The 26675-nt window shown below is 40.1% G+C and overlaps 1 protein-coding gene across 1 annotated transcript in view; it reads left to right on the forward strand.

The window, feature by feature from the left end:
* SCP2 (sterol carrier protein 2) overlaps positions 1-25043 on the forward strand; it is a 96720-nt gene extending 71677 nt beyond the window's left edge. Inside the window, exons 13-16 of the mRNA XM_018044270.1 lie at positions 5168-5270; positions 12975-13104; positions 20395-20474; positions 23364-25043. Of these exons, the coding sequence (XP_017899759.1) occupies positions 5168-5270; positions 12975-13104; positions 20395-20474; positions 23364-23459 (409 nt within the window). The 3' untranslated portion in view covers positions 23460-25043. The remainder of the gene's footprint in view (positions 1-5167; positions 5271-12974; positions 13105-20394; positions 20475-23363) is intronic.

Raw genomic sequence — 26675 nt, forward strand, 5'->3', positions numbered from 1 at the left:
TTACTTTTCCTTGTACCTTGTTGAAAAAACAGAAGCTATTAGACCCAGACTCCCTCATCATCCATCCCAAGGCTTACTGACCTGTCTAGAATTCAGTTCGGTTCAGTTCAGTCTCTCAGTTGAGTTCTACTCTCTGCCACCTCATGGACTATATGTAGCACGCCAGGCTTCCCTATCCATCACCAACTCCCGGGGCTTGCTCAGACTCATGTCCATTGAGTTGGTGATGCTATTCAACCATCTTATCCTCTGTTGTCCCTTTCTCTTCCTGCCTTCAGTCTTTCCCAGCATCAGGGTCTTTTCAAATGAGTCAGTTCTTCGAGTCAGGTGGTCAAAGTATTGGAGCTTCAGCATCAGTCCTTCCAATGAATATTCAGGACTGATTTCCTTTGCGATTGACTGGTTGAATCTCTTTGCAGTCCAAGGGACTCTCAAGAGTCTTCTCCAACACCATAGTTCAAAAGCATCATTCCTCAGCACTCAGCTTTCTTTATAGTCCAACTCTCACATCCATACATGACTACTGGAAAAGCCATGGCTTTGACTAGATGGACCTTTGTTGGCAAAGTAGTGTCTCTGCTTTTTAATATGCTGTCTAGGTTGGTCATAGCTTTTCTTCCAAGGAGTAAGTGTCTTTTAATTTCATGGCTGCAGTCACCTTCTGCAGTGATTTGGGAGCCCGAGAAAATAAAGTCTCTCACTGTTTCCATTGTTTCCCCATCTATTTGCCATGAAGTGATGGGACCGGATGCCATGATCTTCGTTTTTTGAATGTTGAGTTTTAAGCCAGCTTTTCACTCTCCTCTTTCACTTTTATCAAGAGGCTCTTTAGTTCTTCTCTGCTTTCTGACATCTTAATTCCAGCTTGTGCTTCCTCCAGCCTGGCATTTCTCATGATGTACTCTGCGTATAAGTTAAATAAGCAGGGTGACAATATACAGCCTTGATGTACTCCTTTCCCAATTTGCAACCAGTCTAGTGTTCCATGTCTGGTTCTAACTGTTGCCTTTTGACCTGCATATCTGGAATTACACCCATCTGATCTCTTCTGTGAGTCCCATCTTTCACAGGCCACTAGATCTCATCCCCCTTCACCGTCTCAAGACTTCTCTCCTCTCTTCCCCTGGTTCATCGCCATCATAAGGCAAGCATGCTGTGCTGTGTTCATCTAAAAGCAAAAGCCAATCTTCCTTAATGCCACCCTCCCCCTCCAGAGCCCACTCCATTTCACTCTTCCCCTAAAAGTAATGTCTCAAAGGAGCCACAGCATCTGTATTTCCCTCTCCTATTCACTCTTTAATTTACCATTTTCTGACTTCTGTCTTCCAGCACTCACTTAGAATTGATTTTGTCAAAGTCACCCGAAAAGTCATGTTGCCAATCCAGTGGGAGTTTGCCCTTTGACATAGTTTCCTCCTGCTTCCCTCCTCCCTCCCTCCGGAATTCTTTCTCACCTCTGTTACACTTGCTCTTCTTGCCTCACTGGCTGCTGATTCCTCTTCTCTCCCAGACTTGTAAATAATCAAGTCCTAGTCTTTCTTCTTTCTCTATAATGCCCTTAAGATGAGCTTGTTTGTTCACATGGATTTAAATGCCTTCATTATGCTAATGATTACCTACTTTATCTCAGCCTAGACCTATTCTGGCTCCAGACTCTCATACCCAGCTGCCTTCTTGTCTCACATACTGACTGTGCTTGAGATGGAACTTTGATCCCCTTTATTCCCACTACATTCTTCCTTTTGTCAATAAATGGCACTACCAGCCCCCCAGTTATTCAGGCCAAACACTTAAATCATCCTTGGTCTTTCCCCTCCCCTTTAGATCTCCGTCATTCCCAGCAGCAAGGCCTTTGAAAATCTATTTTGAATCCATTTCCTTCTCTTCATCTCCTCTGGCAGACTGCTTCCACTGTAGTCCAGACCACCACCACTTCCTATCTGGACCACTTCAGCAGCCTCATAACTCTCTGCGCACCTAAGTTCTTACATCCCAGCCTGGCCACTGCACACTGTCGTAAGAATAATCACAACTATTTCACTTTCCTGTTGAATCGTTTCAGCCAGTTCCCTAATTCCCTGCTTTGGCCTGCATGGTCTGGTCCCTTCCCAGTTCTGCCCCCACTTACTGGACTCTAGTGACTGGTCCTGTTTTACTTTCTTTTAACATAACAAACTCTTTTTTCTCTTTCAGAATCTTTGCAGTTTACTCTTTGAATGGCTAGCTCTTTTTCTTTATTTTATTGGGTCTTAGCTTAAATTCATTTGGTCAGAGACATCATTCCTTGACTGCTTTACCTAAAGTAGGTTTCTCTTTTTGTTTTCTTTCTAATATTTTCAATTATTTTTGTGTGTTTATTTCTTTTTATCCTGGAAAAATATAAACTCAGTGAGGACTGGGACTGGGTCTGGCTTGTTTGCCTTTATATTCCCAGTGCCTTGAAGAAGGCTTGGCATGTGGCAAGCAGTCATTAAACATGTATGACATGACAGAAAGAAGGGAAGAGGAGGGAGAAATGGATGGGATGAGTGGGGAGAGAGAAGGAGAGAAGGAAGGAGAGAGGATAGAGAAATAAGAGAAAGGCTTTGCTTACTGAGAAGCTGTTACACTCTTGACTCCTTCAAGTATGTATTTCTTGTGTTTACTGTCCCAGCCCCACCACAACGAGCATGCTTGTGTTATTTCAGAGGAGTTAAAACCCTAAGGTGCCCTCATCTTCCACAGGTCTTTGAGTTTCCTTCGGCGTCTAACACTTGAGGCTCTGCAGCCTCTAATAGTTGTGGCTGTCATTTTTTAACCATGGGCCAGGATATCTGCTACGTACCTTCTGCACAGGATTCCATTTAATTCTGCAAAGTCATTAGCACTGACCACCTTCTTGCCTGCCTCCCCACAAGACTGTGCACAGAGATGAAGTAGCTCACTCAGCATCATATGGCTACCGAATGGAGGAGCCTTCGGATTCTAACCCAGGCCTTTGTACCTGTAGGGCCTATGTTCCTTCTGCCATATCAGGAAATTGATCTGTAGTTGTTCCCTAAGTAACAACCAACCAATAGGCAGATGTTAAATTCGTGTGTTATAGCTAAAAAATAAATTTTCAGTCCAGCCTCTGCTTACTCCTCTTATACCCTGTTTAATCACCATCGTCTCTTGCCTGGGGGACTGTAGCCTCTAAATTGGTCTCCCTGCCTCCCCACTTGCCCTCTTATAGTCCATTTTCCAGGTGGCAGTCAGATTTATTTTTTTAGACATGTAAATTGGATTGTGCTACTCTCCAGGTTATACCCTACAGTTCTCATGGTGCTTAAAATAAAACCCGCACTCTGAACTATGACATATAAAGCCCCTTGTTATCTTGCCCTGTGTGTTCCTGTGACCTTAGATCCTTCTCCTCTGCCCTGCTCCAGCCATGCTGGCCTTCTTATACTTGCTTTAACTGCCAAGCTAGTTTTTGTATCCCATTCTTTACACTGAAAACGTAGAACTGACTTTCCTGCCGAAATCTTTATATCAGTTCAGTTCAGTTCAGTTGCTCAGTCGTGTCTGACTCTTTGCGACCCCACGAATCACAGCACGCCAGGCCTCCTTATCCATCACCAACTCCTGGAGTACACTCAGACTCATGTCCATTGATTTGGTGATGCCATCCAGCCATCTCATCCTCTGTCGTCCCCTTCTCCTCCTGCCCCCAATCCCTCCCAGCATCAGGGTATTTTCCAATGGGTCAGCTCTTTGCATGAGGTGGCCAAAGTACTGGAGTTTCAGCTTTAGCATCATTCCTTCCAATGAATATCCAGGACTGATCTCCTTTAGAATGGACCAGTTGGATCTCCTTGTAGTCCAAGAGACTCTCAAGAGTCTTCTCCAACACCACAGTTCAAAAGCATCAATTCTTCGGTGCTCAGCTTTCTTCACCGTCCAACTCTCACATCCATACATGACCACTGGGAAAACCATAGCCTTGACTAGACGGACCTTTGTTGGCAAAGTAATGTCTCTGCTTTTGAATATGCTATCTAGGTTGGTCATAACTTTCCTTCCAAGGAGTAAGCATCTTTTAATTTCATGGCTGAAGTCACCATCTGCAGTGATTTTGGAGCCCCCCAAAATAAAGTCTGACACTGTTTCCACTGTTTCCCCATCTATTTCCCATGAAGTGATGGGACCAGATGCCATGATCTTCGTTTTCTGAATGTTGAGCTTGAAGCCAACTTTTTCACTCTCCTCTTTCACTTTCATCAAGAGGCTTTTTAGTTCCTCTTCACTTTCTGCCATAAGGGTGGTGTTATCTGCATATCTGAGGTTACTGATATTTCTCCTGGCAATCTTGATTGCAGGTTGTGCTTCTTCCAGCCCAGCGTTTCTCATGATGTACTCTGCATAGAATTTAAATAAGCAGGGTAACAATATACAGCCTTGATGTACTCCTTTTCCTATTTGGAACCAGTCTGTTGTTCCATGTCCAGTTCTAACTGTTGCTTCTTGACCTGCATATAGGTTTCTCAAGAGGCAGGTCAGGTGGTCTGGTATTCCCATCTCTTTCAGAATTTTCCCCAGTTTATTGTGATCCACACAGTCAAAGGCTTTGGCATAGTCAATAAAGCAGAAATAGATGTTTTTCTGGAACTCTCTTGCTTTTTCCATGATCCAGTGAATGTTGGCAATTTGGTCTCTGGTTCCTCTGCCTTTTCTTTACATGGCGGGCTCATTTACAAAATTTAAGACCTAATTTAAATATCGCCTCCCCAGAGAGGACTATCTGACTAGGCTTTCTAAAAGAAGCCACCCGACACACATAAATATACTTTCATTATATCCTCTTAACTTCCCTCATTTTCTTCATAGTTACTATATTCTTTATTTTTTTGCATGTTCATTTTTTCCCCACTGGCATAAAAGCTTCATGAGGATAGGTTCATTGGTTTACCATTTTTTTCAGGACAGCGCCTACCACCTGGCGAGCAATCAGTATTTGTTGAAAAATGAGAAGAAAAGGTTAATTGTTTTATTCACCTAAAAACAATTTCCTTTGGGTGAAAGTCCCAACATCTCTGTTAGAGTTTTTGAAAATTACTACATTTATACAGTATTTACTATATAAATGTTGAAAAAAAAACCTAGTACCTATGTGGCTCCATGGATTGAAATCAGTTATTTTCTTTAGTTCTTTTAGAACTCATCAAATTGAGGCTGCTCCAACCAGCTCTGCAGTTGATGGATTTAAGGCAAACCTTGTCTTTAAGGAGATTGAGAAGAAGCTTGAAGATGTAAGTACAGTTTATGTAAAATACTACCAGGAGGACCCTGGGCTAGTGGAAGTGGATACAGATTTTGGGTGTTGCCATGAAGTGGTATAAGTTGAAAATTTATATCATATTGTCAAGTATTGAGTGTATCTTAGATTTCTCAGTGTTCATTATGGCTTCCTTGTAATTCTGGTAAAAGTGCATTCAGAGATATGTAAATCTCCAGATTTGAGTTATGTAAAAGGATTAAAATCTGTTTTGGTCTAATTTCCTTCTGGATTAAAAAGATCTTACTTAGAATCATTCAAGAGAATAATATTTAAAGGAGCCTTAAAAGCATCTAATATTAAAAGTCCTTTCAAAAAGAATTTTTTTGCGTTTGAGTTTTTCAGAGTTTTCAAATCTGTTTTTCTTGTTGTAAAAATGAGCTCATCAAGAGAATTATACAGAAACATACAAATAAGAAAAATTTTTAATCTCCTGAAATGCCGTTCCTGAGAGCTCCCTAAAGTATTAACGGTAGTTGATATTCTTTCAGACATCTCTCTTTGTATATGAATATCCAGTTTTACGCAACTAGGATCATACAGTACATTTTGAATTTTTAAATTTATTATATGCGGACCTATGTTTATGTACAGTAATTAGTTCTTGATAGATAATCATACTAAAGCAACCTAATTGTAACTCTTTCTCCAAAAAGAGAGTTTTCCCTTAGGTAAAATTAGATGTTTACTTCATTGTTTCATGAAAGACATCTTGGAATTTCATAATTGATTTTAACTTTACACATCTATGAAACTGACCAGTGGGCTGAAATAAAAAGATTCAAAATATTTAAGGTGTGCAGTTGACTCATATTAGAGGCACAGTGTGAAAACAAACTTTGTGCATATCTCGAAACTCCCTTATTGTAACACAAAGGATTTCTTAACATCTTAAGGTGATCGTGCTGTGGGTGTGATTGCACTAAATAGCTAATGTGACTGAAATGTCTTGACCAAATACCCTGCATTTCTAGAATTTTCGTAACAATCATCAGTCTTCTTGAGGTAGAGAGGGCCAGGGTTGACTGTTTCCAGCAGGCAGGCACTGGCCCAGCCGCTCGCAGACCTGTTCTGCCACCATCTTGCAAGGATACACCTGCATTGGTCTACCTGTTGTTTTATAACCAGCTTCTTATTTCTTGATAGGGTGTTCCCTACCCATAAATATAAACCCTTACCATCAGTTTTAATGACCCCATAGTATATGTTTGACTATAAATATCATAATCTATTTAACTAGTCTCTTATGATGAACATCAGGTTGTATTTAAATCTCGCAAAAAATAAAGGTATAATAAATTTCCTTTTGCACTCATCTTTAGGTACTTAATGCCATGATACCTATTGTCAGACTATCCACCAAAAAGAGGGTACTAATTTACAGACTCAATGATAGTTCATGAGATTAACTGTTTTTTCTTCACCCTATTTCCAGTGCTTTGTTGACTGGTTTTTTAAAAAACCTTTCCCAAGAGTAGAAAAGTATATCTGCTTATTGTTTTTGAAATTTCTTTCATTACAAGTATCCACTAAAATGAAGTTGAACTTGCTAAGGCCTGGAAAATGTTTTTCTTAATGACATCAATATTTGCCTGCAGAGTAGCCCATAGGATAGTTAACTTCTGCCAGGTTGTCCCATTTTTTAACATTATTTTGTCAAAAAAAGAGTTTAGAGAGTATCTGACATGGCTGTATGTCAGCCATTGAATACTTCATTATTGGGATTAACAAAACAGTGGTGTTTGTATTTCACAGTATTCTTTTGACTTTGCACATGTTTGCCTCTTGCTCCCATTTTAATTCTTCTCCCTCTGTAACCTCTCTTGTGTGGACCTTGTCCCCTTATTTTTTCTCTCCTTCTCATGATTGTCAGTTTTCTAAATGTTTGCCATGCCAGAAAATGAAAGTATTGGAATCTTTTGTCAATTCATGCATTTTCTTCATTAGGAGAAAAGAAATCTGGCAAGAGATTTTATTTCCACTTTTGTCCTTGTTGCTGCTGCTAAGTCACTTCAGTCGTGTCCGACTCTGTGCGACCCCAGCAGCCCACCACGCTCCCCCGTCCCTGGGATTTTCCAGGCAAGAACACTGGAGTGGGTTGCCATTTCCTTCTCCAATGCATGAAAGTGAAAAGTGAAAGTGAAGTCGCTCAGTCGTGTTCGACTCTTAGCGACCCCATGGACTGCAGCCCACCAGGCTCCTCCATCCATGGGATTTTCCAGGCAAGAGTACTGGAGTGGGGTGCCATCGCCTTCCCAGTTGTCTTTGTTAGCAGTACCCTATTGCCCTTCTTTGAATTCTGTCTTAATTTTTTGTTCCTATTCAGTTTACCGCAGGACCTATTCCTTGACCTTTTGCTACTCAAAAAGAATTACTTTTCTTCAAGTATGGAGGCACTTAGAACTATTTGTGATCTCCAGCTTCGCAAGAGATGTGTAGTTTCTTTACCCTTTTAACTCTCTCTCTGCCCATTTCCTTACCCTCTCTCACTTCCTTTTCAATTGAAAATGTCTTATTGGCTAAAGGATTTGATTTTATAAGAGGATCAGTTGGTTCTCAAAAGTAGCAGCAGATGCGAAGTTAATCTACATCTGTCTTAAAGAAGTGGGAGGAGTTTCTAAGTATTCGGGTAGTTTCTAAACATTTGCTGTGTTTTCCTGCTCTAACTTGGCATCTGCCATAACTATTCCTGAGGCATTGTGCAAGCAGATGTCATAGACGCAGCTGTTTGTTCATGGGCTGTTGGCTCCAGAGGAGGTCTGGCTCTTTGGGTGGCCCAGACACCAGCATTACTAATCTACTTTTCTAGGTTACCTCTGCAGAACCTTGAAGGATAAAAGATTTTAAGGAATGTGGAAAAAGACTTTGAACTTTCTTTTGATTTATGCATGGTGACAGAAACTACTTTTATAGGCTCAAGTTTGAAAGTATTGATGTAACCAACTTTGCCGTATGGTATGAACAAATAGAAAGAGCATTGAATTTGAAGTTAAGCCGACCTGAATTTGAGTTCTGGTTATATTACTTACTTGTCATATGTCACCTCCCCTCAGGGAACATTAACATTAGAGTTTAGTGGCAAGACAGACATAGAAAAAATTTCCTAGGGAAAAAAAGAAAACAGCTTTGATAAGAAACATGCGTGTGGGTTATGTGCAAAGGGCTATCAGAGTGTCCAGTAGAGACAGAAAATCCTTTCCAGAGGAGTTAGCATGTGAACTGAGGACCTGAATTGGTGAAGTTGGGCAGGAATGGAGAGAAGGAAGAGGTGAGTGAATTCAGACGGGGCATAAGTAAGGGCACAGAAGCACATGTGTCCATGGCGTTTAAAATGGTCAGAACGAAAAAGCCCTGAGGAGGATGAAAAAGAGGCTGAAGGTAAGAGCATTACCTTCCGGTTATGAAGACTCTGGAATGATATGTAAACACAGGCGTTATCCTGTGGGCTGTGGGGAGCTGTCTAAATTCAAATCTGAAAGTGATATTTCTGTTAGTGTTAGGTGGGTTTGTATTAGGTGGCTTAGTTGGTGGCAGGATAGAGAATAGTCTAAAGGGTTCTTAACCGTTTAGAACCCTAGTTGTTGTTTCTGCCTAATGAGCTAATATTAATACCTGTCCAGTTACTTACAGGGTTTTATGAAAATAATGTATATAAAAAGCACTAAAAAAAAAAAAAAAGCGCTTGAAAGCTTTATAGCCGCCCAAAGATTGTTATTGTTGTTAATAATTTTTCCTAGAGTTAGCTTAAAAATAATTTGAGATCTTTTAAGGGAACCAAAATAAGAGAATTTCTCTCCTTCACTTAAAAAAAAAAATCTGACAGTCATTTTGGTTTCTTGATTTAACTAGAAAATGTTGATAGTTGATCTCAGGACACACATGTGAGATTTGCCTCCATGGAGGTTGAAATAAGTAGGCCTAGACTCAACAATTTTAGAATAGCTTCTTTGGAATCCTAAGACCCGTGGTTGATTCCAGATAGGTTCAGGTTTATATCTGTGTACAGGAAAAAGCTTGACACACCCACTAGGATGACTAAATAAAAAAGACAGACAAAAGTGCTGATAAGGATATGGAGAAATTGGAACCTTCATTGCTGCTAGTAGGATGTAACATGGTACAGCCACTTTAGAAAACAGTTTGATAGTTTCTCAAAAAGTTACACATCACCCTAAAATAACATAAATTTTAATTTCTAAATGTAAACCTAAGAGGAATTAGAGCCTATCTATGTCCATGTAAAAACTTGGACACAAATGTCCATAGCAGTATTACTGATAATAGTTAAAAAGGGGAAACAGCTGTCAATTGATGAATGGCTAAACAAAATGTTGCTGCCTGCATACAATGGAATGTTACTTGGTCATGAAAAAGAATTAATTTCTGATACATGTTACAGCATGGATGAACCTTAAAAGCATAATGATAAGTGAAAGAAGCCAGTCACAAAAGATCATGTATTGTATAATTCTGTTTGTATGAAACATCCAGAATAAGCAAATTCACCAAGACAAAAGGTAACTAAGTGGTTGGCAGGGGTTGGTGGAAAGAGAGAATGGTGAGATAGAGGGTGACTGCTAATGGGTGCTGGCTTCTTTAGGGGGTGATGAGAATGTTTTAAAGTTAGATACCAGTATTGGTTGCACAACTTTGAATGTACTAAAATACCACTAAACTATATACTTTAACAGGATAAATTTTATGGTATGTAAATTATATCTCAGTGAATTTGTTATAAAAAACAAGGCACAGCAAGAATTTAGGTCAGTATCTCTGCCTACATAGAAACAGAGGTGAGTATCTCATAATAATTTGAATATTTCAGGTAGTTAGTACAGTGCCTGAGCATAGTAAACACTGAAATCTTTGTTAGAAGAACAAATATAATGTTCTTCTAACCAAAAGAAAGAATCTTGGATATAAATTATTGCAGGGATGTAAGGCTAAAGAGAAAAAGTGGGAAGTAAAAGCTATTAGAAATTGTATGAAGACTCAAAAGGTTGCTGCTGCTGCTGCTAAGTCGCTTCAGTCGTGTCCGACTCTGTGCAACCCCATAGACGGCAGCCCACCAGGCTCCCCCGTCCCTTGGATTCTCCAGGCAAGAACACTGGAGTGGGTTGCCATTTCCTTCTCCAATGCATGAAAGTGAAAAGTGAAAGTGAAGTCGCTCAGTCGTGTCCGACTCCTAGCGACCCCATGGACTGCAGCCTACCAGGCTCCTCCCACTCAAAAGGTAGTCAATTGTATAAATATATTTTCTATATATTTGCAATAATTCAGTAAAAATATAATGAAAAATATATTATTAACAAGAGCGATATAAAATAACTAAGAATAAACTTAGCAAGAAATGTACAAAAGCTTATGTGGGGGGAAATGGCAGAATATTGCCAAGGGACATCAAGGAAAACCTGAAGATAGAACATATTCATGAATGGGAGGACTTAATATTATAAGGTAAATATTCTCCATCAAACAGATCCATGTATTTTATGTAACCCTGTTTAAATCCAACAGCATTTGGGGGCAAAAAACTAAATGATTATAATGTACATCTAGGAGAAAAAAAAGGTTCAAACAAATCCAAGAATAGTGAAGACTATTTGGAAGATTATGGAAATTTTGAGATTCCCTGTAGCTCAGATGATAAAAAATCCTCCTGCAATCAATGCAGGAGACCCAGGTTCGATCCTTGGGTCAGGAAGATCCTCTGGAGAAGGAAATGGCAACCCACTGGAATATTCTGGCCTGGAGAATCCCAGGGACAGAGGAGTCTGGTGGGCTGCAGTTCATTGGGTTGCAAAGAATCAGACACGACTGAGTGACTAACACACACACATGGAAATTTTCTATATTAAAGACTAAAGTAGATTTATAAAGCTATAATACTGGCACAGAAATAGCAGATCATAGAGTGAAATAATGGGAAAAAATACTAACATTTATTGAGCAGTTACTCTGTGTTTTGTGGGTATTTAAGTACTGTACAACTTTATGAGGATAGCTGCTATTATTAACTCTGTTTCACAGAAAACAGATTGAGAGAGGTTTATTAACTTGCTCAGGATTATATAAGTACATGGCAGAGCAAGAATTCAAACTTATGCTATTTCAAATTCATTATTATTAATTAGCAAAGTTCGATTCTTAGAGTTTAACTTTATATAAATGAGTTTATATAAAAATACTTAGATACAAGAATGCTATTTACAGCATTGTTTTAAGAGCCAGAAGTTAGGACTAACCTAAATATCAAGCAACAGCTGTGCTGTGCTGAGTCGCTCAGTCGTGTCCGATTCTTTGCAACCCCATGGACTGTAGCCCACCAGGCTCCTCTGTCCATGGGTATTCTCCAGGCAAGAATACTAGAGTGGGTTGTCACGTCCTCCTCCAGGGACCTTTCAAACCCAGGGATCGAACCCAGGTCTCCCGCATTGCAGGTGGTTTCTTTACCAGGGAAGCCCACGAGTACTGGAGTGGGTAGCCTATCCCTTCTCCAAGGGATCTTCCCAACCCAGGAGTTGAACCAGGGTCTCCTGCATTGCAGGCGGATTCTTAACCAGCTGGCCACCAGGGAAGCCCATCAAGCAACAGAGAGTAAAGTATAGTGAACTTCTACAGTTAAAGACTATGTATAGTCATTTAAAATTATGTAGAAGAATTCTTAATGACACAGTAGTAAGGACAGATATATTAAACTGAAAGGTGGATTACAAAACAGTGTAGTCTACACTGTGATCCCATTTAAAAATATATGTGCAGAGAAAAAAAGATAGAGGGATTTATATCAAAATGTTATTTTCTTGAGTGGTGATGAAATTGTAAATGATTTCTGTTTTCTTTTTCTTTATCAGTATTTTCTATTTTTCTGCAGTATGATATATTTAATTGCAATGAAGTTATTGTGTCTATGTGCTTTTTCAGGGGGAGGTATGTGAGTTATTCACCCTGCCAACCGGCACAGGGTGTCCTCTGTACTCCGCTTCATCACAGAGATCATAGTGTGTTATCATTTCCCTTCTAACTCTATAGAGCCTGAAACAAAGTTTGGGGACAGTCATGGTTTCAGTCAATCAGTATTTCAGTAAGAAAAGGGGAAACAGAGTGGGAATGAAGGGAAGAGGGAAGGAGAAAGAAAACCACCCTACAGAGATATGGATCTGAGGTTATTTTTTCAGCCTCATTCCCCAAGATCCAAAAGTAGGTGGTGGATGGGATATTACTCGTATGATTCTTTATACTAATCCAGAAAATGAGTTGAACCACTTATCTTTAAATTCTGATTGTGGAATACCAAACATATATGTGAAGGACTTTACCTGCTAGAAAAAAAGAGGGGATAGGGTTCCTGTGTTTTGAGAGGCCAGAGTGAATCTTCCAGAAATTATTGAGGCAAATGAAGCCTATTTCAATAGAAAGTGCTGCTGTGCCACTCACTCCCCATTTCCCCTTGTCCTTCCACCGGTTGTATCCAGAAAGCCATTTTCATCAGAAGATTTGGCAGAGGAGGGAGTTGCTGCCTGGTTGCCTTTCGGATTTTCTGGGTGAAAGATCCTAAGGGCGCCTGGGGACTGCCTGCTGCCCAGCAGCTCATGTCATATATCTGCTTAAACATTTAATTTGGGGGCAAAGCCAGAGGAATGAACTTAATATAACTCTGTATTGTTTTTTTTTCCAGGAAGGAGAGCAGTTTGTGAAGAAAATCGGTGGTATTTTTGCCTTTAAGGTAAAGGATGGCCCTGGGGGTAAAGAAGCCACCTGGGTGGTGGACGTGAAGAACGGCAAAGGATCAGTGCTCCCTAACTCAGGTCAGTGCAGTGATGACCTCATTGATAAAGCACTGACAAGTTCACAAAGGAAAATGGGGGCCTGCTTTGGTATCCCCGAAAGGGCTGGCTTTAGAGTTATAGAACCTTGTCAAGGACTGGGGAATCTTTGGGACTAGGAATATGTCCTAGCCGTTTCCTCCCAGAGATTGAGAGGCTCCATCACTGTTGCTAGCATTAGACTTTGGAATTAGACAAGCTTGGGTTTAGAGTCCTGATCCTGCCACTCACAGATTCTGGCCTTAAATTATTTCACTTCTCTGAGCTTTGTGCTTTTTTTTTTCATTTGTAAATGGAAATAATAAATGGTTCCTATTTCATAGGATTCGTGTGGGGATTAAGAGAATTGTCTACTAATTAACCTGTGAAGCACATGGGTCAGTGTATGGCTACATGTCCTCAAAAGACCTGTCTATACTCACTGTCTCCACTTCCTGTCATCTCAGTGTTTCTTGAACCTACTTCAGTCAGCCTTTGTCAGCTCATCATTATTCCAAAACTGTTCTTGTCAAGGTCACAAGTAACCACCATACTGTTAACTTCAGTGGTTAGTTCCCAGTTATGATCATATTACTCTTCTAGGCTTTCTTCCTACCTATTGGGCGTTCCTTCTTGGCCTCTCCCTGTTTTTTCCTTATCTCTAAGTGTATAAATGTTGGTGTGCTCTAAGGCTCAGTTCTATCTACATTCACTGCCTGGGGCTCTCATCTAATCTCATGCTTTTCAAACCATCTCTACAAGGGTGACTCCCAGATATCTTACTGGTGGGCCACAGTCCATGAGGTCACAAAGAGTCGGACACAACTGAGAGACTTCACTTTCACTTTGACTTACAGTGTTGTTCCAGTCTCTGCTGTACATACGATGTGATTGGCCCTAGTCTTCTCTTTCTTACTACATCTTCCTCACGTTGCTCCAGTCACAGTGGCTTCCTTGCTGTGGCTTGAATGTAAGGTATTCCCAGTTCAGGAACTTTCTACTGCCTGGGATCATCATCCATCAGATATCCTCATGACTGGTCCTTGCATTTGCTTTGGCTTTTTGCCCAAATGTCACCTTCTCAGTGAGCGTTTCCCCAGCCACACTTCTAAATCATACCTCATTACCATTCCCTATGTCCTTTGCTGCCTTACTTTTATTTATAGCACTTACCTCCATCTGACATACTGTATCTTATTTATTTGCTTATTGTCCATCCCCCACTTGAGTTGTAACCTGCGTGAAGGCAGAGCTTTTGCCTCTTAGGTTCACTGCTGCATTCACAGTGCCTAGAATAATATCTGATACCTGGTAGGCCTTCAATAAAATAGGTAATAAAAATGAACAGCAGAACGAATGAGTGATGCTTAGTAAGCATTCAGTAAATGGTAGCTATATTGTATGTTATGTTTCTCTCTTTGGAGAGAACCTGGTGCAATTGAGAGAGGTGATGGAGGGACACTAGCTTTTTTGAAAAAAAGGAAAGTCAGAGCTGTGTTTTAGAGGATGAAGCTGCTGCATTAGACCTGATGAATTAGAAAGGAAGAAATCAGAGGCAGAGAGAGCAGTTAGGAGAATGGATGATACCACCATCTAAGTAAGCAAAAAGGATAGCTTGAGTGTTGGCGGTGAGAAAAGCGTTGGGTGGAGTCACCAGGTCACCAGGAGTGTTTGGGGTGAAATTGATGGTACCTGGACTGTGAAGGAGGAAGAGTTCTGTCAATACTCGTAGGGTTACTAAGATCAAATAAAGTCCAGGCATGTGAAACTCTCAGCATAGAGAGAGCTCAGTAAGTGCTGGTATAGTAACAGCAGCAGCAGCGCTTTATTTCCTAAAGTCACTAAGAGTCCTTTCTTGGAATATTAGGATCTAATCCAGCTATAAATCAAGTCCAGCTATCTCAATTTGCTAACTTTTTTTCTCCCTGCTCTTTGATGTTACCTATCTACAAGAGAATTGGATTTTCTAAATTATAACTACCTTAATGTTTTTTAAAACATAATAGTATTAATATTGTTCAGTTCAGTTCAGTTCAGTCGCTCAGTCGTGTCTGACTCTTTGCAACCCATGAACGCAGCACGCCAGGCCTCCCTATCCATCACCAACTCCTGGAGTTCACTCAAACTTACATCCATCGAGTCGGTGTTGCCATCCAGCCATATCACCCTCTGTCACCCCCTTCTCCTCCTGCCCCCGATCCCTTCCAGCATCAGAGTCTTTTCCAATGAGTCAAGAGTCTCCACTCTTTGCATGAGGTGGCCAAAGTACTGGAGTTTCAGCTTTAGCATCATTCCTTCCAAAGAAATCCCAGGGCTGATCTCCTTTAGAATGGACTCTCAGGAGTCTTCTCCAACACCACAGTTCAAAAGCATCAATTTTTCGGTGCTCAGCTTTCTTCACAGTCCAACTCTCACATCCTTTCTACAAAAAATTAAATACTTAGATTTACAGTTAAAAAACATGTACAGAATCTGTATGCTGAAAATTACAACATTAACAAAGGAAATCGAAGAAAACCTAACTGAATGGAGGGAAATAACATATTCTTAGATTGGAAGACTCAGTTGAATAAAGGTGTCACTTCTCAAATTCATCTATGTACTAAATACAATTTCTACCAAAATTCCAGCAAGACTTTTCTTAGTCATGCTGCTGCTGCTATGTCGCTTCAGTCATGTCCGACTCTGTGCGACCCCATAGACGGCAGCCCACCAGGCTCCCCCGTCCCTGAGATTCTCCAGGCAAGAACACTGGAGTGGATTGCCATTTTCTTAGTCATAGACAAGCTTATTTAAAACTTTATATGGAAAATCATAGGCCCTAGGATGGCTTAAAAATCATTACAAAAAATAAGGTGGGAAGAATTCCTCTACCTGGTATTAAGGCTTATTGTTGTTATTTTTTATTATTGAAGTGTACTTATTTTGCACTACCATATCAGTTTCCGCTGTGTAGCAAAGGGAATCAGCCTTGTGTAACATGGTAGTGTTAGTCACTCAGTTGTATCTGACTCTGACCCCATGGACTATATAGCCTACCAGACTCCTCTGTCCCTGGAATTCTCCAGGCAAGAATACTGGAGTGGGTTGCCATTCCCTTCTCCAGGGGATCTTCCCAACCCAGGAACTGAGCTCGGGTGTCCCACACTGCAGGCAGATTCTTTACCATCTGAGCCACCAGGGAAGCCCTAGAATGTATGTATACATCCCTTGTTTTTTGAAGTTCCATCCATTTAGGTCACCACAGGGCACAGAGTAGAGGTCTCTGTGCTACAGTAGATTCTCATTAGTTATCTATTTTATACATAGTAATGTGTATATGTTAATCCCAAGCTCTCAATCCATCCCTCCCCTCCCCCCCATAAATACCTTAATTTTTAAGACTTTGGACCTTTTTTCATGTAATGAGAAAATTTTGTTACAGGCAAAATCACAGTCCTTTTAAGGGTTACCCCTGCATTCTAAGACATTAAAAAAAAATTTTTTTTATTTCCAATATTGTTTTAGTTAATAATACGGGCATCATATGCTTTAATAGTTTATCCCTATCCTAGTCTGTTTGAGTTGCTGTATTGAACATACCACAGCCTGGGTGGCTCATCAACAATAGGAATTTATCTGTCATAGTTCTGGTGACTGGAAGTCCAAGATCAGGACATTGCTATGGTCACATTTAGTGAGGCCCCTCTTCCTGGTTCATAGCCAGTGCTTTCTTACTGTGGGCTCACATCGTGGAAGGGCTCGGGGTCTCCCTGAAGCCTCTTGATAAGGCATAAATCCCATTCATAAGGGCTCTACCGTCATGACCCTTGGAGGCCCTCCATATTAATACTATAGCATCAAGCATTAGGATTTCAACATATGAGTTTTGGGGGGATACAGACATTCAGACCATAGCAACTGCTATTTTTTTATTTTAATTAAGGCAAAGACTAGCTAACTGTTGGGCCATAATTTGATATTATTACTGTTATCAGTTGTAGTGCTATTAGAGTACTGTTGTTATACTGATTACCTAAAACACTGACTGCTGAAAATTTTAATTTCTTGGTGAATTATTCTGTTTGCACTTGAAACCTCTCATTTGTTCAAAGTAGACATGGCTGATTTTGCAAGAAAAATTTAGAGTCTTTGTGATATGGCATTTTTGCCATTATACTTTGATTATAGTATTAAAATTATTATTTTAAAACTTTATTTTTATATAACTAATACATAATCAAGTGTAAAAATTTTGGAAAAGATAGAGAAATAAAATGAAAAAATTACTCTCCTATAATCTTACCATCTATATCAAGGGTTGACAAATGATGGCCTGTGGGGCAAATTCATCCCGCCACCTCATTTTTTGTTTTGTGTAAAATTTTTTTTGGGTCTAGCCCATAAAGAAGGGCATGTATCTGAGTGTACAGGCAAATATATGTTAACAAATGAATATATCTCCCAGCTCAAGAGGTAGAATGTTGCCAGCACTCTAGAAATCTCCCACATATCACCTCCCATCTCTAATCATTCCCCAAAGGAACCACTATTCCAAGTTCTATCACCATAAGTTGAATTTTATTTATTTTGGAAATTCATATAGATGGAGCCATACAGTATTTACTATTTGAGGTGTGGCTTCTTTCATCATTGTAAGATTCATTATATTATTGCATGTAGCATTAGTTCATTTTTACTATGTGAGTGCATCAGAATTTATTTATTCAGTTCATGGTTGAAAAATCTTTACATGTTTCCATTTTGGGGTGTTAATGAATAAAGCCATTGCAGACATTCTCACATGTGTCTTTTAGTGGACATATGTACTTATCTCCATTTGGCACATAACCAGGAGTAGAAATACTAACTCATGAGCTACCATATAGCCAAGTTTCCTTGTACTGTTTTAATTCTCTTCTATATTACTCTTCAATATTATATGAGAGTTTTATTTGCTCCACATTTTTGACAGTACTCTGGTAATTTAGTTTTTTTTTTAAGTCAAATTCTTTAAGGTATAATTTATGTACAATAAAATCTACCATTTTGAGATTACAATTCTATGAATTTAGACAAATGTCTGCAGTTGTGTAGCCACTACCAAAAATCGAGATACAGAATATTTCCAAAAAATGTCCTCGTCTCCTTTGGTAGTCAATCCCCTTCTCTCATGCTCAGGCCCTGGAAACCACTGATCTGATTTCTGTCCCTGTGGTTTCACTTTTTCCAGAATGTCATAAACTGCAAATGGAATCATAATAGCCTGCAGCTTTTCGAGCCCACTTCTTTCATGTACTGTCAGTAGTTTGTTCCTTTTTGTTGCTGAGTAGTTTATCCAGTCTCTGGCTGATGTATATTTGTCTTTTTTCCAGATTTTGGCAATTTGAATAAAGCTACTGTGAACATTCACACACAGGTTTTTGTGTGGATTTATGTTTTCATTTCTCTTGAGTAAACACTTAAGAGTGGGATTACTAGGTTATATGGCATATGTGTTTTTAGCTTTCTAAGAAACTTCGCCGGGAGGCATTGAGGGCAGGAGGAAAAGGGGACGACAGAAGATGAGATGGCTGGATGGCATCACCGACTCGATGGACGTGAGTTTGAGTGAACTCCAGGAGATGGTGATGGACAGAGAGGCCTGGCGTGCTGCGATTCATGGGGTTGCAAAGAGTCGGACACGACTGAGCGACTGAACTGAACTGAAGAAACTTCCAGGCTGTTTTCTAAAGTGATTGTAACATTTTACAGTCCCTCTAGCATTATATTGACCTTTTAGCTGTTCATCCTTACCAGCACTGGGTATTTTTGAAGCTATTCATGGTAGTTAGGTATGTTGTAGTATCTCATCTATGCTTTCTACTTGCATTTTCCTGATGACCAGTGGAACTGAGCACTGCTCCATGTGCATCTGTGGCCGTTGGGAGATCTTTTGTCTGTACCTGTTTGCCCATTTCTGTGTTGGTCTCTCCACCCTTTTCTAATTGAGTGATAGGAGTTTTTTTTTATATTTTCTGGCTACAAGTTCTTTGTTAGATATATGAGTTACAAATATCTTCTCCCTCTTGGTCTGCTACTGTCTTAAAAACAGTTTTGTTGGAATATAGCTGCGTGCATTTGTTTATGTATTATCTGTAGCTGCTTTTGTGCTCTAGGTGCAGGGTTGAGTCACTGCAGTAGAGACCTAATGGCTCACAAAGCCTAAACTATGTAATGTCTGATCCTTTACAGAAAAATTTTGTCAAGCCCGGATAGCGCTAGGTATGCATCTTCTATTACCACATGACAAATGACCACAAACTTAGTGGTTTAAAACGACACACATATTTATTACCTCACAGCTTCCATGGGTAAGTTGGCTGAGGACAGCTTAGCTGGGTCTTCCACATAAGGTCTTGCAGGCTGTGGTCAGGGCGTTGTGCAGGGCTGGGTTGTCATCTGGAGACTTGGCTGGAGAAGGGGTTTATATCCAAGCTCAATCATGTTGCTGCAGAAGTAACTTCCTTACAACTGTAAGAATGATAGCTTTAGGGTTTTTTTTTTTTTTTAAACTGGTTATAGACTAGAGTCTACCCTCAGCTCCTAAAGGCCAGTACCCTGCCATGTAGCTTTCTCCCTGAGCAGTATGTAGTTCACAGTATAGCAGCTAGCTTATTTGAGGCCAGCAGGAGAGTGAGACAAACTTGGCCAGCAAGAGAGAGTCTTAAATAATGTAATACAACACAAGAATGACAGGCCATCACCTTTCTCACATTCTGCAGGCTAGGAGCAAGTCACAGGTCCTGACCATACTCGAGGGTAGGGGATTATACGAAGGCATGAATGAAAACCAGAAGGCAACGATCACAGGGGTCACCTTAGAGTCTGTGTGCCACAGAAGATATCATTATTATATTGGTCTCCAAGTTTACATATGTTTTTCCTATATATATATAATTGAATATCTGTTTTTAAGCAAAACATGGGTTCATGCTTACAGTTCGTTTTATAACTAGCTTGTGTAACAGTATCATGAACAGTATAATATGAATATCTTTTCAGGTCAGTGAAATGTAGATCCTCATCATCTAATGGCTGCATTGTACCCCACTATATGAATATACCATGATTATTTAATGTATTCCCTTTTGCTGAATATAGAGATGCTTGTGATTTATGCCACATTTTACCAGGCTGCTGTAGAGTGTATGGGAGTGCCCATGTGCCCACACTAACACTGGGTGTGATTCTGTTGCAGTCAGTGACTTTTGACTAAAATGTACACATGAAACTGAACACTCCCCTTTTCTCCTTTCTGCATGTCTGTTTTAGATAAGAAGGCCGACTGCACAATTACAATGGCTGACTCGGACTTACTGGCTTTGATGACTGGTAAAATGAATCCTCAGACGGTACGTATGATGGTGCTTATATCCTTGTATTAGGTGTGTTTTGGTTTTTTTCCTGATGGCTCAGTTGGTAAAGAATCCGCCTGCAATACAGCAGACCTGGGTTTGATCCCTGGGCTGGGAAGATGCCCTGGAGGAGGGCACTCCAATATTCTTGCCTGGAGAATCCCCATGGACAGAGGAGCCTGGCCGGCTACAGTTCATGGGGTTGCAAAGAGTTGGACATGACTGAGCGACTAAGCACACACACACACAGAGGTGGGTTTTAGCCCATTTGGTTTCATCACCTGTCTCAGTCTCATCCCATAAAATCTAAAGAGGTCAAACCCACAAAACTCAGTATTTCCCAAATGTCCACTTAATGAATGACAAACAGTTGTGGATCTAACCATGTGCCAGCCACTGCCTTGTGTGCTAGAAATGTCCAGATGAATAAGAAATAGTTCACTTGTTCAGGGCATCCACAATTTGGTACAAGACAGGTTCGTAGAAGAATAAGCGCACCAAATAGCCATGGCGCCCTGTCTGGCTTGTGGCTGGGGAGGGTGGAAGAAGAGAAGCCATATCTTCCTGGGCTGTCAGAGAAGGCTTCACAGAGGAAATAACACTTGGCTTTGTCTTGGGGGTGATCAGAAGTCAGCAGTGTACAGGTGGAGAATAGGAGTCATTCAGATAGACGGAGAGGCCGGTGGTCACAGAGGCAAGACCTTCTACTTTTGTATCTTTGCCTGTGCTCTTTTTTTTTTTTTTTGTCTGAGCTGTGACTTCCTTGACAAACTCCTTGTCTTTCAAAATGAACTTAGGGACTTCCCTGGTGGTCCAGTGGTTAAGACTCTGCACTCCCAATTCATGGGGCTTATGTTCAATCCCTGGTTGGGGAACTAGATGCCACATGCTACAACTAAGAGTTCACATTCTGCAACTCAAAGTCCCTTATGCTGCAAGTGAGACTCGACACAGCCAAATAAGTAAATATTAATATAACAAAACAAAATGAATTTAGATGTTATGTTTGAAGACCTCCTACCACATTGTTGGGGAGCTATAGTCAGTCCCTCTTTGGGGCCACTTGCTGGACTACTAGCTTAGCACTTGTTTCATTATGGGAGTCATAATGTGCCTGTCTCTTCCCCATTAGATTTAGATTGTGTTTGTCTCAAGGAAACTAATCACATCTTGTTCATCCTTGTGTCTTCAGAACTTAACATGGTGCCTGGTGTGCATGCATGCTAAGTTGCGTCAGTCGTGTCCGACCCTTTGTGACCCTCTGGACTGTAGCCCTCTGGGCTCTTCTGTCCCTGAGATTCTCCAGGCAAGAATACTGGAATGGGTTGCCATGCCCTCCTCTAGAGTCTTCCTGATCCAGGGGTCGAACCTGCGTCTATGTCTCCTGCTTTGGCAGGCAGGTTCTTCATTGCTAGCACCACCATTTGTATTTCTCTAAAATGTATTTATGCCTTGTATAGATTTTTCAGCCCCCAGATTGTCTGGGGTCTTCTTATACTCTTTAATTGCACAATGTTGATTAAACTTGATATATGTTATACATAGATAATATAAAGGAAACTAGGATGCTGCTTCCATTATAACCTTACTCTTTTTTTTGTTGACTCAGCCTGATTTGTTTCAGGTCTTGTGCCTGTGGTACCCTCGTAATTTGAAAGATTAGATAAAGCAATTAAATCTGACTCCTGCTTGTATTCCTTTAAAAATGCTTATTCTAAGCAACTAAGCACATGTCAGCTGATGCATTGACAAGTGAGAGACTTACATCTATGACGTTTCAACTGAATACACACATTGACACTGACATTTCCACCAATGCGCCCTCTTCAAAATCTGGACAGAACAGAGGCCACCAGTCTCAGAGCTGGCACGTCCCCCTTCCCACCCACTGCAGCTCAGCCGCTGTGTACTCCATACACTTCCTTGGTAGTGTGGTCAGGCTTCACACTCAGCTGCCTTTGTTCTCTCAGTTTATCTGTTTACCACCCATTTGGAGAGTGTCAGCTTGCTTTTCCTGAATACCTGTTAGCACTCAGAGGAATTAAAGATAAATGTGGAAGACCTTTGCGTTAATGTGCTAATGGTCGTTTCTTCTCCAGAGTGCACAGGCTTTAGTAGTGGTGCACAGACTTAAATTTGCCCTGCAGCATGTGGAATCTACTTGGGCCAGGGTTCAAACTCATGTCCCCTGCATTATAAGGCAGATTTTTAACCACTGGACTACCAGGAAAATCCTTCCAGGCAGTTGTTAAATGGAACAAGTTGTGTCTCTGCACTTGGGACTGGTTTGAGTCTCCTTATTGAGCCAAAGATTCACACAGGCACCTCAGTCTCAGCAAGCTGTTCTGCCTCCCTCTGTAGGGAACACAAAAAAGGGAGAAAAATGGTGACATTTCATTACCTAGATGCATCTGTAATCGAATCCCAAGTTTCCAAGTGTGTTACACATGTGCTTTTCCTCCCTGCTGGCAGACCCACTGAATGTGTAATGTTTTTAAATAAAATCAGTCTAGTATGAACCCACTGTGCCTAATATGTGGAAAATGTACCTCCTTTGAGGAAGACAAGTAATGGCAGACTCAATTTCTAAGAGAACAGACTTTGGAAAAATGTTCCTTTTGACTGCTCTGTGTAAAGCATGACTTTTACAAATTCATCCTTGTGATGAGTCGGGTGCTAAATCTATTACGGAAAGCCAAGTTTCATATTTTGAATAAAATTTTGAGACCTGGATAAATAAATCGTCTTGGGGCTGGATAGGTTAGTGTGCTAAGGCATTTCAGTCATGTCCAATTCTTTGCAACCCTATGGATAATCTAGAAATATCAGCAATCTCAAAGCAAAAAAAGCAAATAATATATGTTCTTTTTTTTTTTCCCCTCACAGGCCTTCTTTCAAGGCAAACTGAAAATCAATGGCAACATGGGTCTGGCTATGAAGCTGCAAAATCTCCAGCTTCAGCCTGGCAAAGCTAAGCTGTGAACTCCCTTTGCCTCCTTTGAAAATCAAGATGAGATATATAGATATATATCCATATATTTCATTGTCAGAACTTAGATTGAAATTATACATTGGGAAATAGCATGAGATTTGTTTTTAAATGGGTGTGATCAATTCTGTTTTTTCTAAATGGTGGGTGAATAGAACCTGATGGCTTACTACTGCTTTGCTGAGTTGCAAACAACTGTGCATTACAAAGTTAATACGGTAATTATGGTTTGGGGTAAAATTGAGTTTTAGAATAAAGTTAGAAATAGCAAAATACAAAAAGTATGTAAACAGAAGCTCTCATTTTGCTAATAATGTATATTTGAAGATTATTCTGCTGAAATTTCAAGTTTTCCTTGGGAGAATGAGGGATGAAACAGAATATCATTATTAGCTGACCAGTAATTAATGTTGTGCATTTAATGACCTTAATATATTTCCCAGTGATAATTTTTAAAATTCTGTACTGGGATTTTTGTTTTTTAAAAAATAAACTTTAAAATTTTGAATTTTGTGCCATCAAAGTGGCATTTTCTTCCCAAATCAAAGAAATGTGATCAAAGCTTGGGAGTAAAAATCTATCACTGAACCCAGGCCTATTTTTTAAAATAAAAATATTTTACAATGAAATTTGTTCTTGAAAAAAATTAGTGTATAAGAGTCACAAAATGCTGTTTTGAAAGTAATTCAATGAATGGAGTTTGCTTTGAGATGCACAGTTTTCAAATTATAATCTTGTATTAATTTAAATTTGTAACATTCTTAATTATAATTTTCCTTTTTCATATGTTAGTTTAACCACATTTATCTTCCTAGTTTTTCTAATGCTAATGGTATTTCTAATTACTCAGTAAAATGTGGGGTAAAATAATGTTTTTGGAAGAATATTTAATATCAGAATTAAAATAGTTCATTCTCATTGCCTTTGTTTTTACTGTGTATATTATTTTTGTTCAAAGTTTTCCAGATGATGGAGAGGAAGAGAAAAATTTGAGATTTAGAATCTGTGTTACCTAGACTACTATCTACTGGTACTTTGGCATAATCAGTCACTAGTTCTTGATTAGGGAGGTGCTGTGTTGTGGTGGAAAGGGCACTTGACTAGAAGTTAGGAGCCTTGTTTCTCTTGGGCAAATAAGTAACTGTCTATCTGAGCCTATTTTCTAACCTGTTAAAAGAGAGAATTTAAGATGGTCTCTAAGGCTCCTTCTGCTCTGATAATCTTGTGAGTCTCTTAGTAGAACCTTTGGGAGACATCCAGTCCCCACCTTTCTTCTGTTAAGATGGTTACTTCACCCAAAGGTGGTTGGAGGTAAAAAGCCAGGTGGTTTAATTTGTTTGTTTAAATGCTTGGAATCTCTAGTAATGAAATCAGGACTGTGGATCCGATCCCCCTAGACCATTTAACTTTGCATGTTCTGCAACCAGCAGATCAGTGGTTTGGGGCCAGGGAAAGGTGGTAAATTAAGTCAGTATAAGTTGACCTCAGGTCCCCCAAAATAAATTCAGAACACAAACTTACTTCTTAATCATGGTGGCTTTTTACTCTCTGATGAAATAAAGACTTCAGGAAAATTGTTCCAACAAAATGTGTGACTTATTTGTAGTTTGGATTTGCTGCTGCATTCTGCCTTCACTTATTCCAGGTAGTAGGAGATATTTGTTATAGCCTTTAGGAGGAACCTGGAAAAACAAACAAACAAAAAAAACAACAACAGGTTCTTGGGGGTAGGGATAGATTCATGTATAAATACAATTTATATGTATAATAGAGAAGTACTTCATGATAAAAATACAGCGTCAGTTTGATTTCTTGGGAAGCATCATGGTTTGGAGGAAAGAGGTTAACAAATCTGGGGTAAAACTGATGCTGTTACGTGTTTTGCTGCTTGAGTGGATTGAGCTTCAGTTACCTGATCTAGAAAGTGGAGATATTAATATTGACCTCCTTTGATTATTGAGAATCTAGAAGGAGAACATGTGTAAAATACCTAAATTAGTATTAGGTGTACATCCTAGTCATTCTTAGTTCCCGTACTGAAGCGTGAGTTCCCTTATTCTCCCTGCCTTTTGTCTCTGTGATGTGTGATATGATGTCTGTAGGGTTTTTTTTTTTTTTAAATGTTCCAGTTTTTGAGTCTTTTCTCATTTGTTGATTCACTGAACATATATATCTTGAGTGCCTAGTGTCTGTAGAGTACCATATTGAGGGTAGTTAGGCACTGGAGATAGCAGTGAGCTCCTCCCCTAATAGTGCTTACAGCCTAGTAGGGGAGATATTCAGCCAAAGAATCATTGTTACGACTGATATGCCATATGAGGGATAATCAGGGTGCTGTGATGGAGAGTCATAGCGAGGGGCCTCTTTTGATACAGTGGTTGAGGGAGACATCTCTGAGGAGGTAATATTTAAGCTGAGATCTACAGTTTGAGGAATGAACCATGCAAAGAATCTTTCAGGAAAGGAATGATGCCTGGCTTGTTCTAGAAATTACAAGAGAGCCAATGTGAATGGAATATAATGACCTGGAACTAAAGGCCCAGGATGAAGCTGAATAGATAAACAGGAGCCATTTATATTGGCATTTGTTTATTACAGTAGGGTTGAGTTCCCCAACCCCCAGGCCACGGACTGGTTTCTATCTGTGGCCTGTTAGGAACTGAGCCGCATAACAGGAGGTGAGAAGCCGGTGAGCGAAGCCTCTTCTTTATTTACAGCTGCTCCCCATCGCTCACATTATTGCCTGAGCTGTTCCTCCTGTCAAAGCAGCAGCAGCATTAGATTCTCATAGGAACGCAAACCCTATTGTGAACTGCACATGCAAGGGACCTTGATTGCATGCTCTTTAGGAGAATCTAATGCCTAATGATCTGAGGTGGTGTTGTGGTGATGAGCCCTTGCAAGTGGCTGCAAATATAGATTATTGTTAATTTGACTGCACAGAGACCAGAATCAATTGCTTGCAGACTCATATCAAAATCCTATCAGTGAGTGGCAAGTGACAAGCTGCCTCTAGTGGCAGGCTTTCAGTCAGAATCCAACGCTTATTTTAGTCCATGTGTTCAGTTCAGTTCAGTTCAGTTCAATCGCTCAGTTGTGTCCGACTCTTTGCGACCCCATGAATCGCAGCACGCCAGGCCTCCCTGTCCATCACCAACTCCCGGAGTTCACTCAGACTCACGTCCATTAAGTCAGTGATGCCATCCAGC

The sequence above is a fragment of the Capra hircus genome, chromosome 3 (assembly GCF_001704415.2).
Source record: "Capra hircus breed San Clemente chromosome 3, ASM170441v1, whole genome shotgun sequence".
Lineage (NCBI taxonomy): Eukaryota > Metazoa > Chordata > Mammalia > Artiodactyla > Bovidae > Capra > Capra hircus.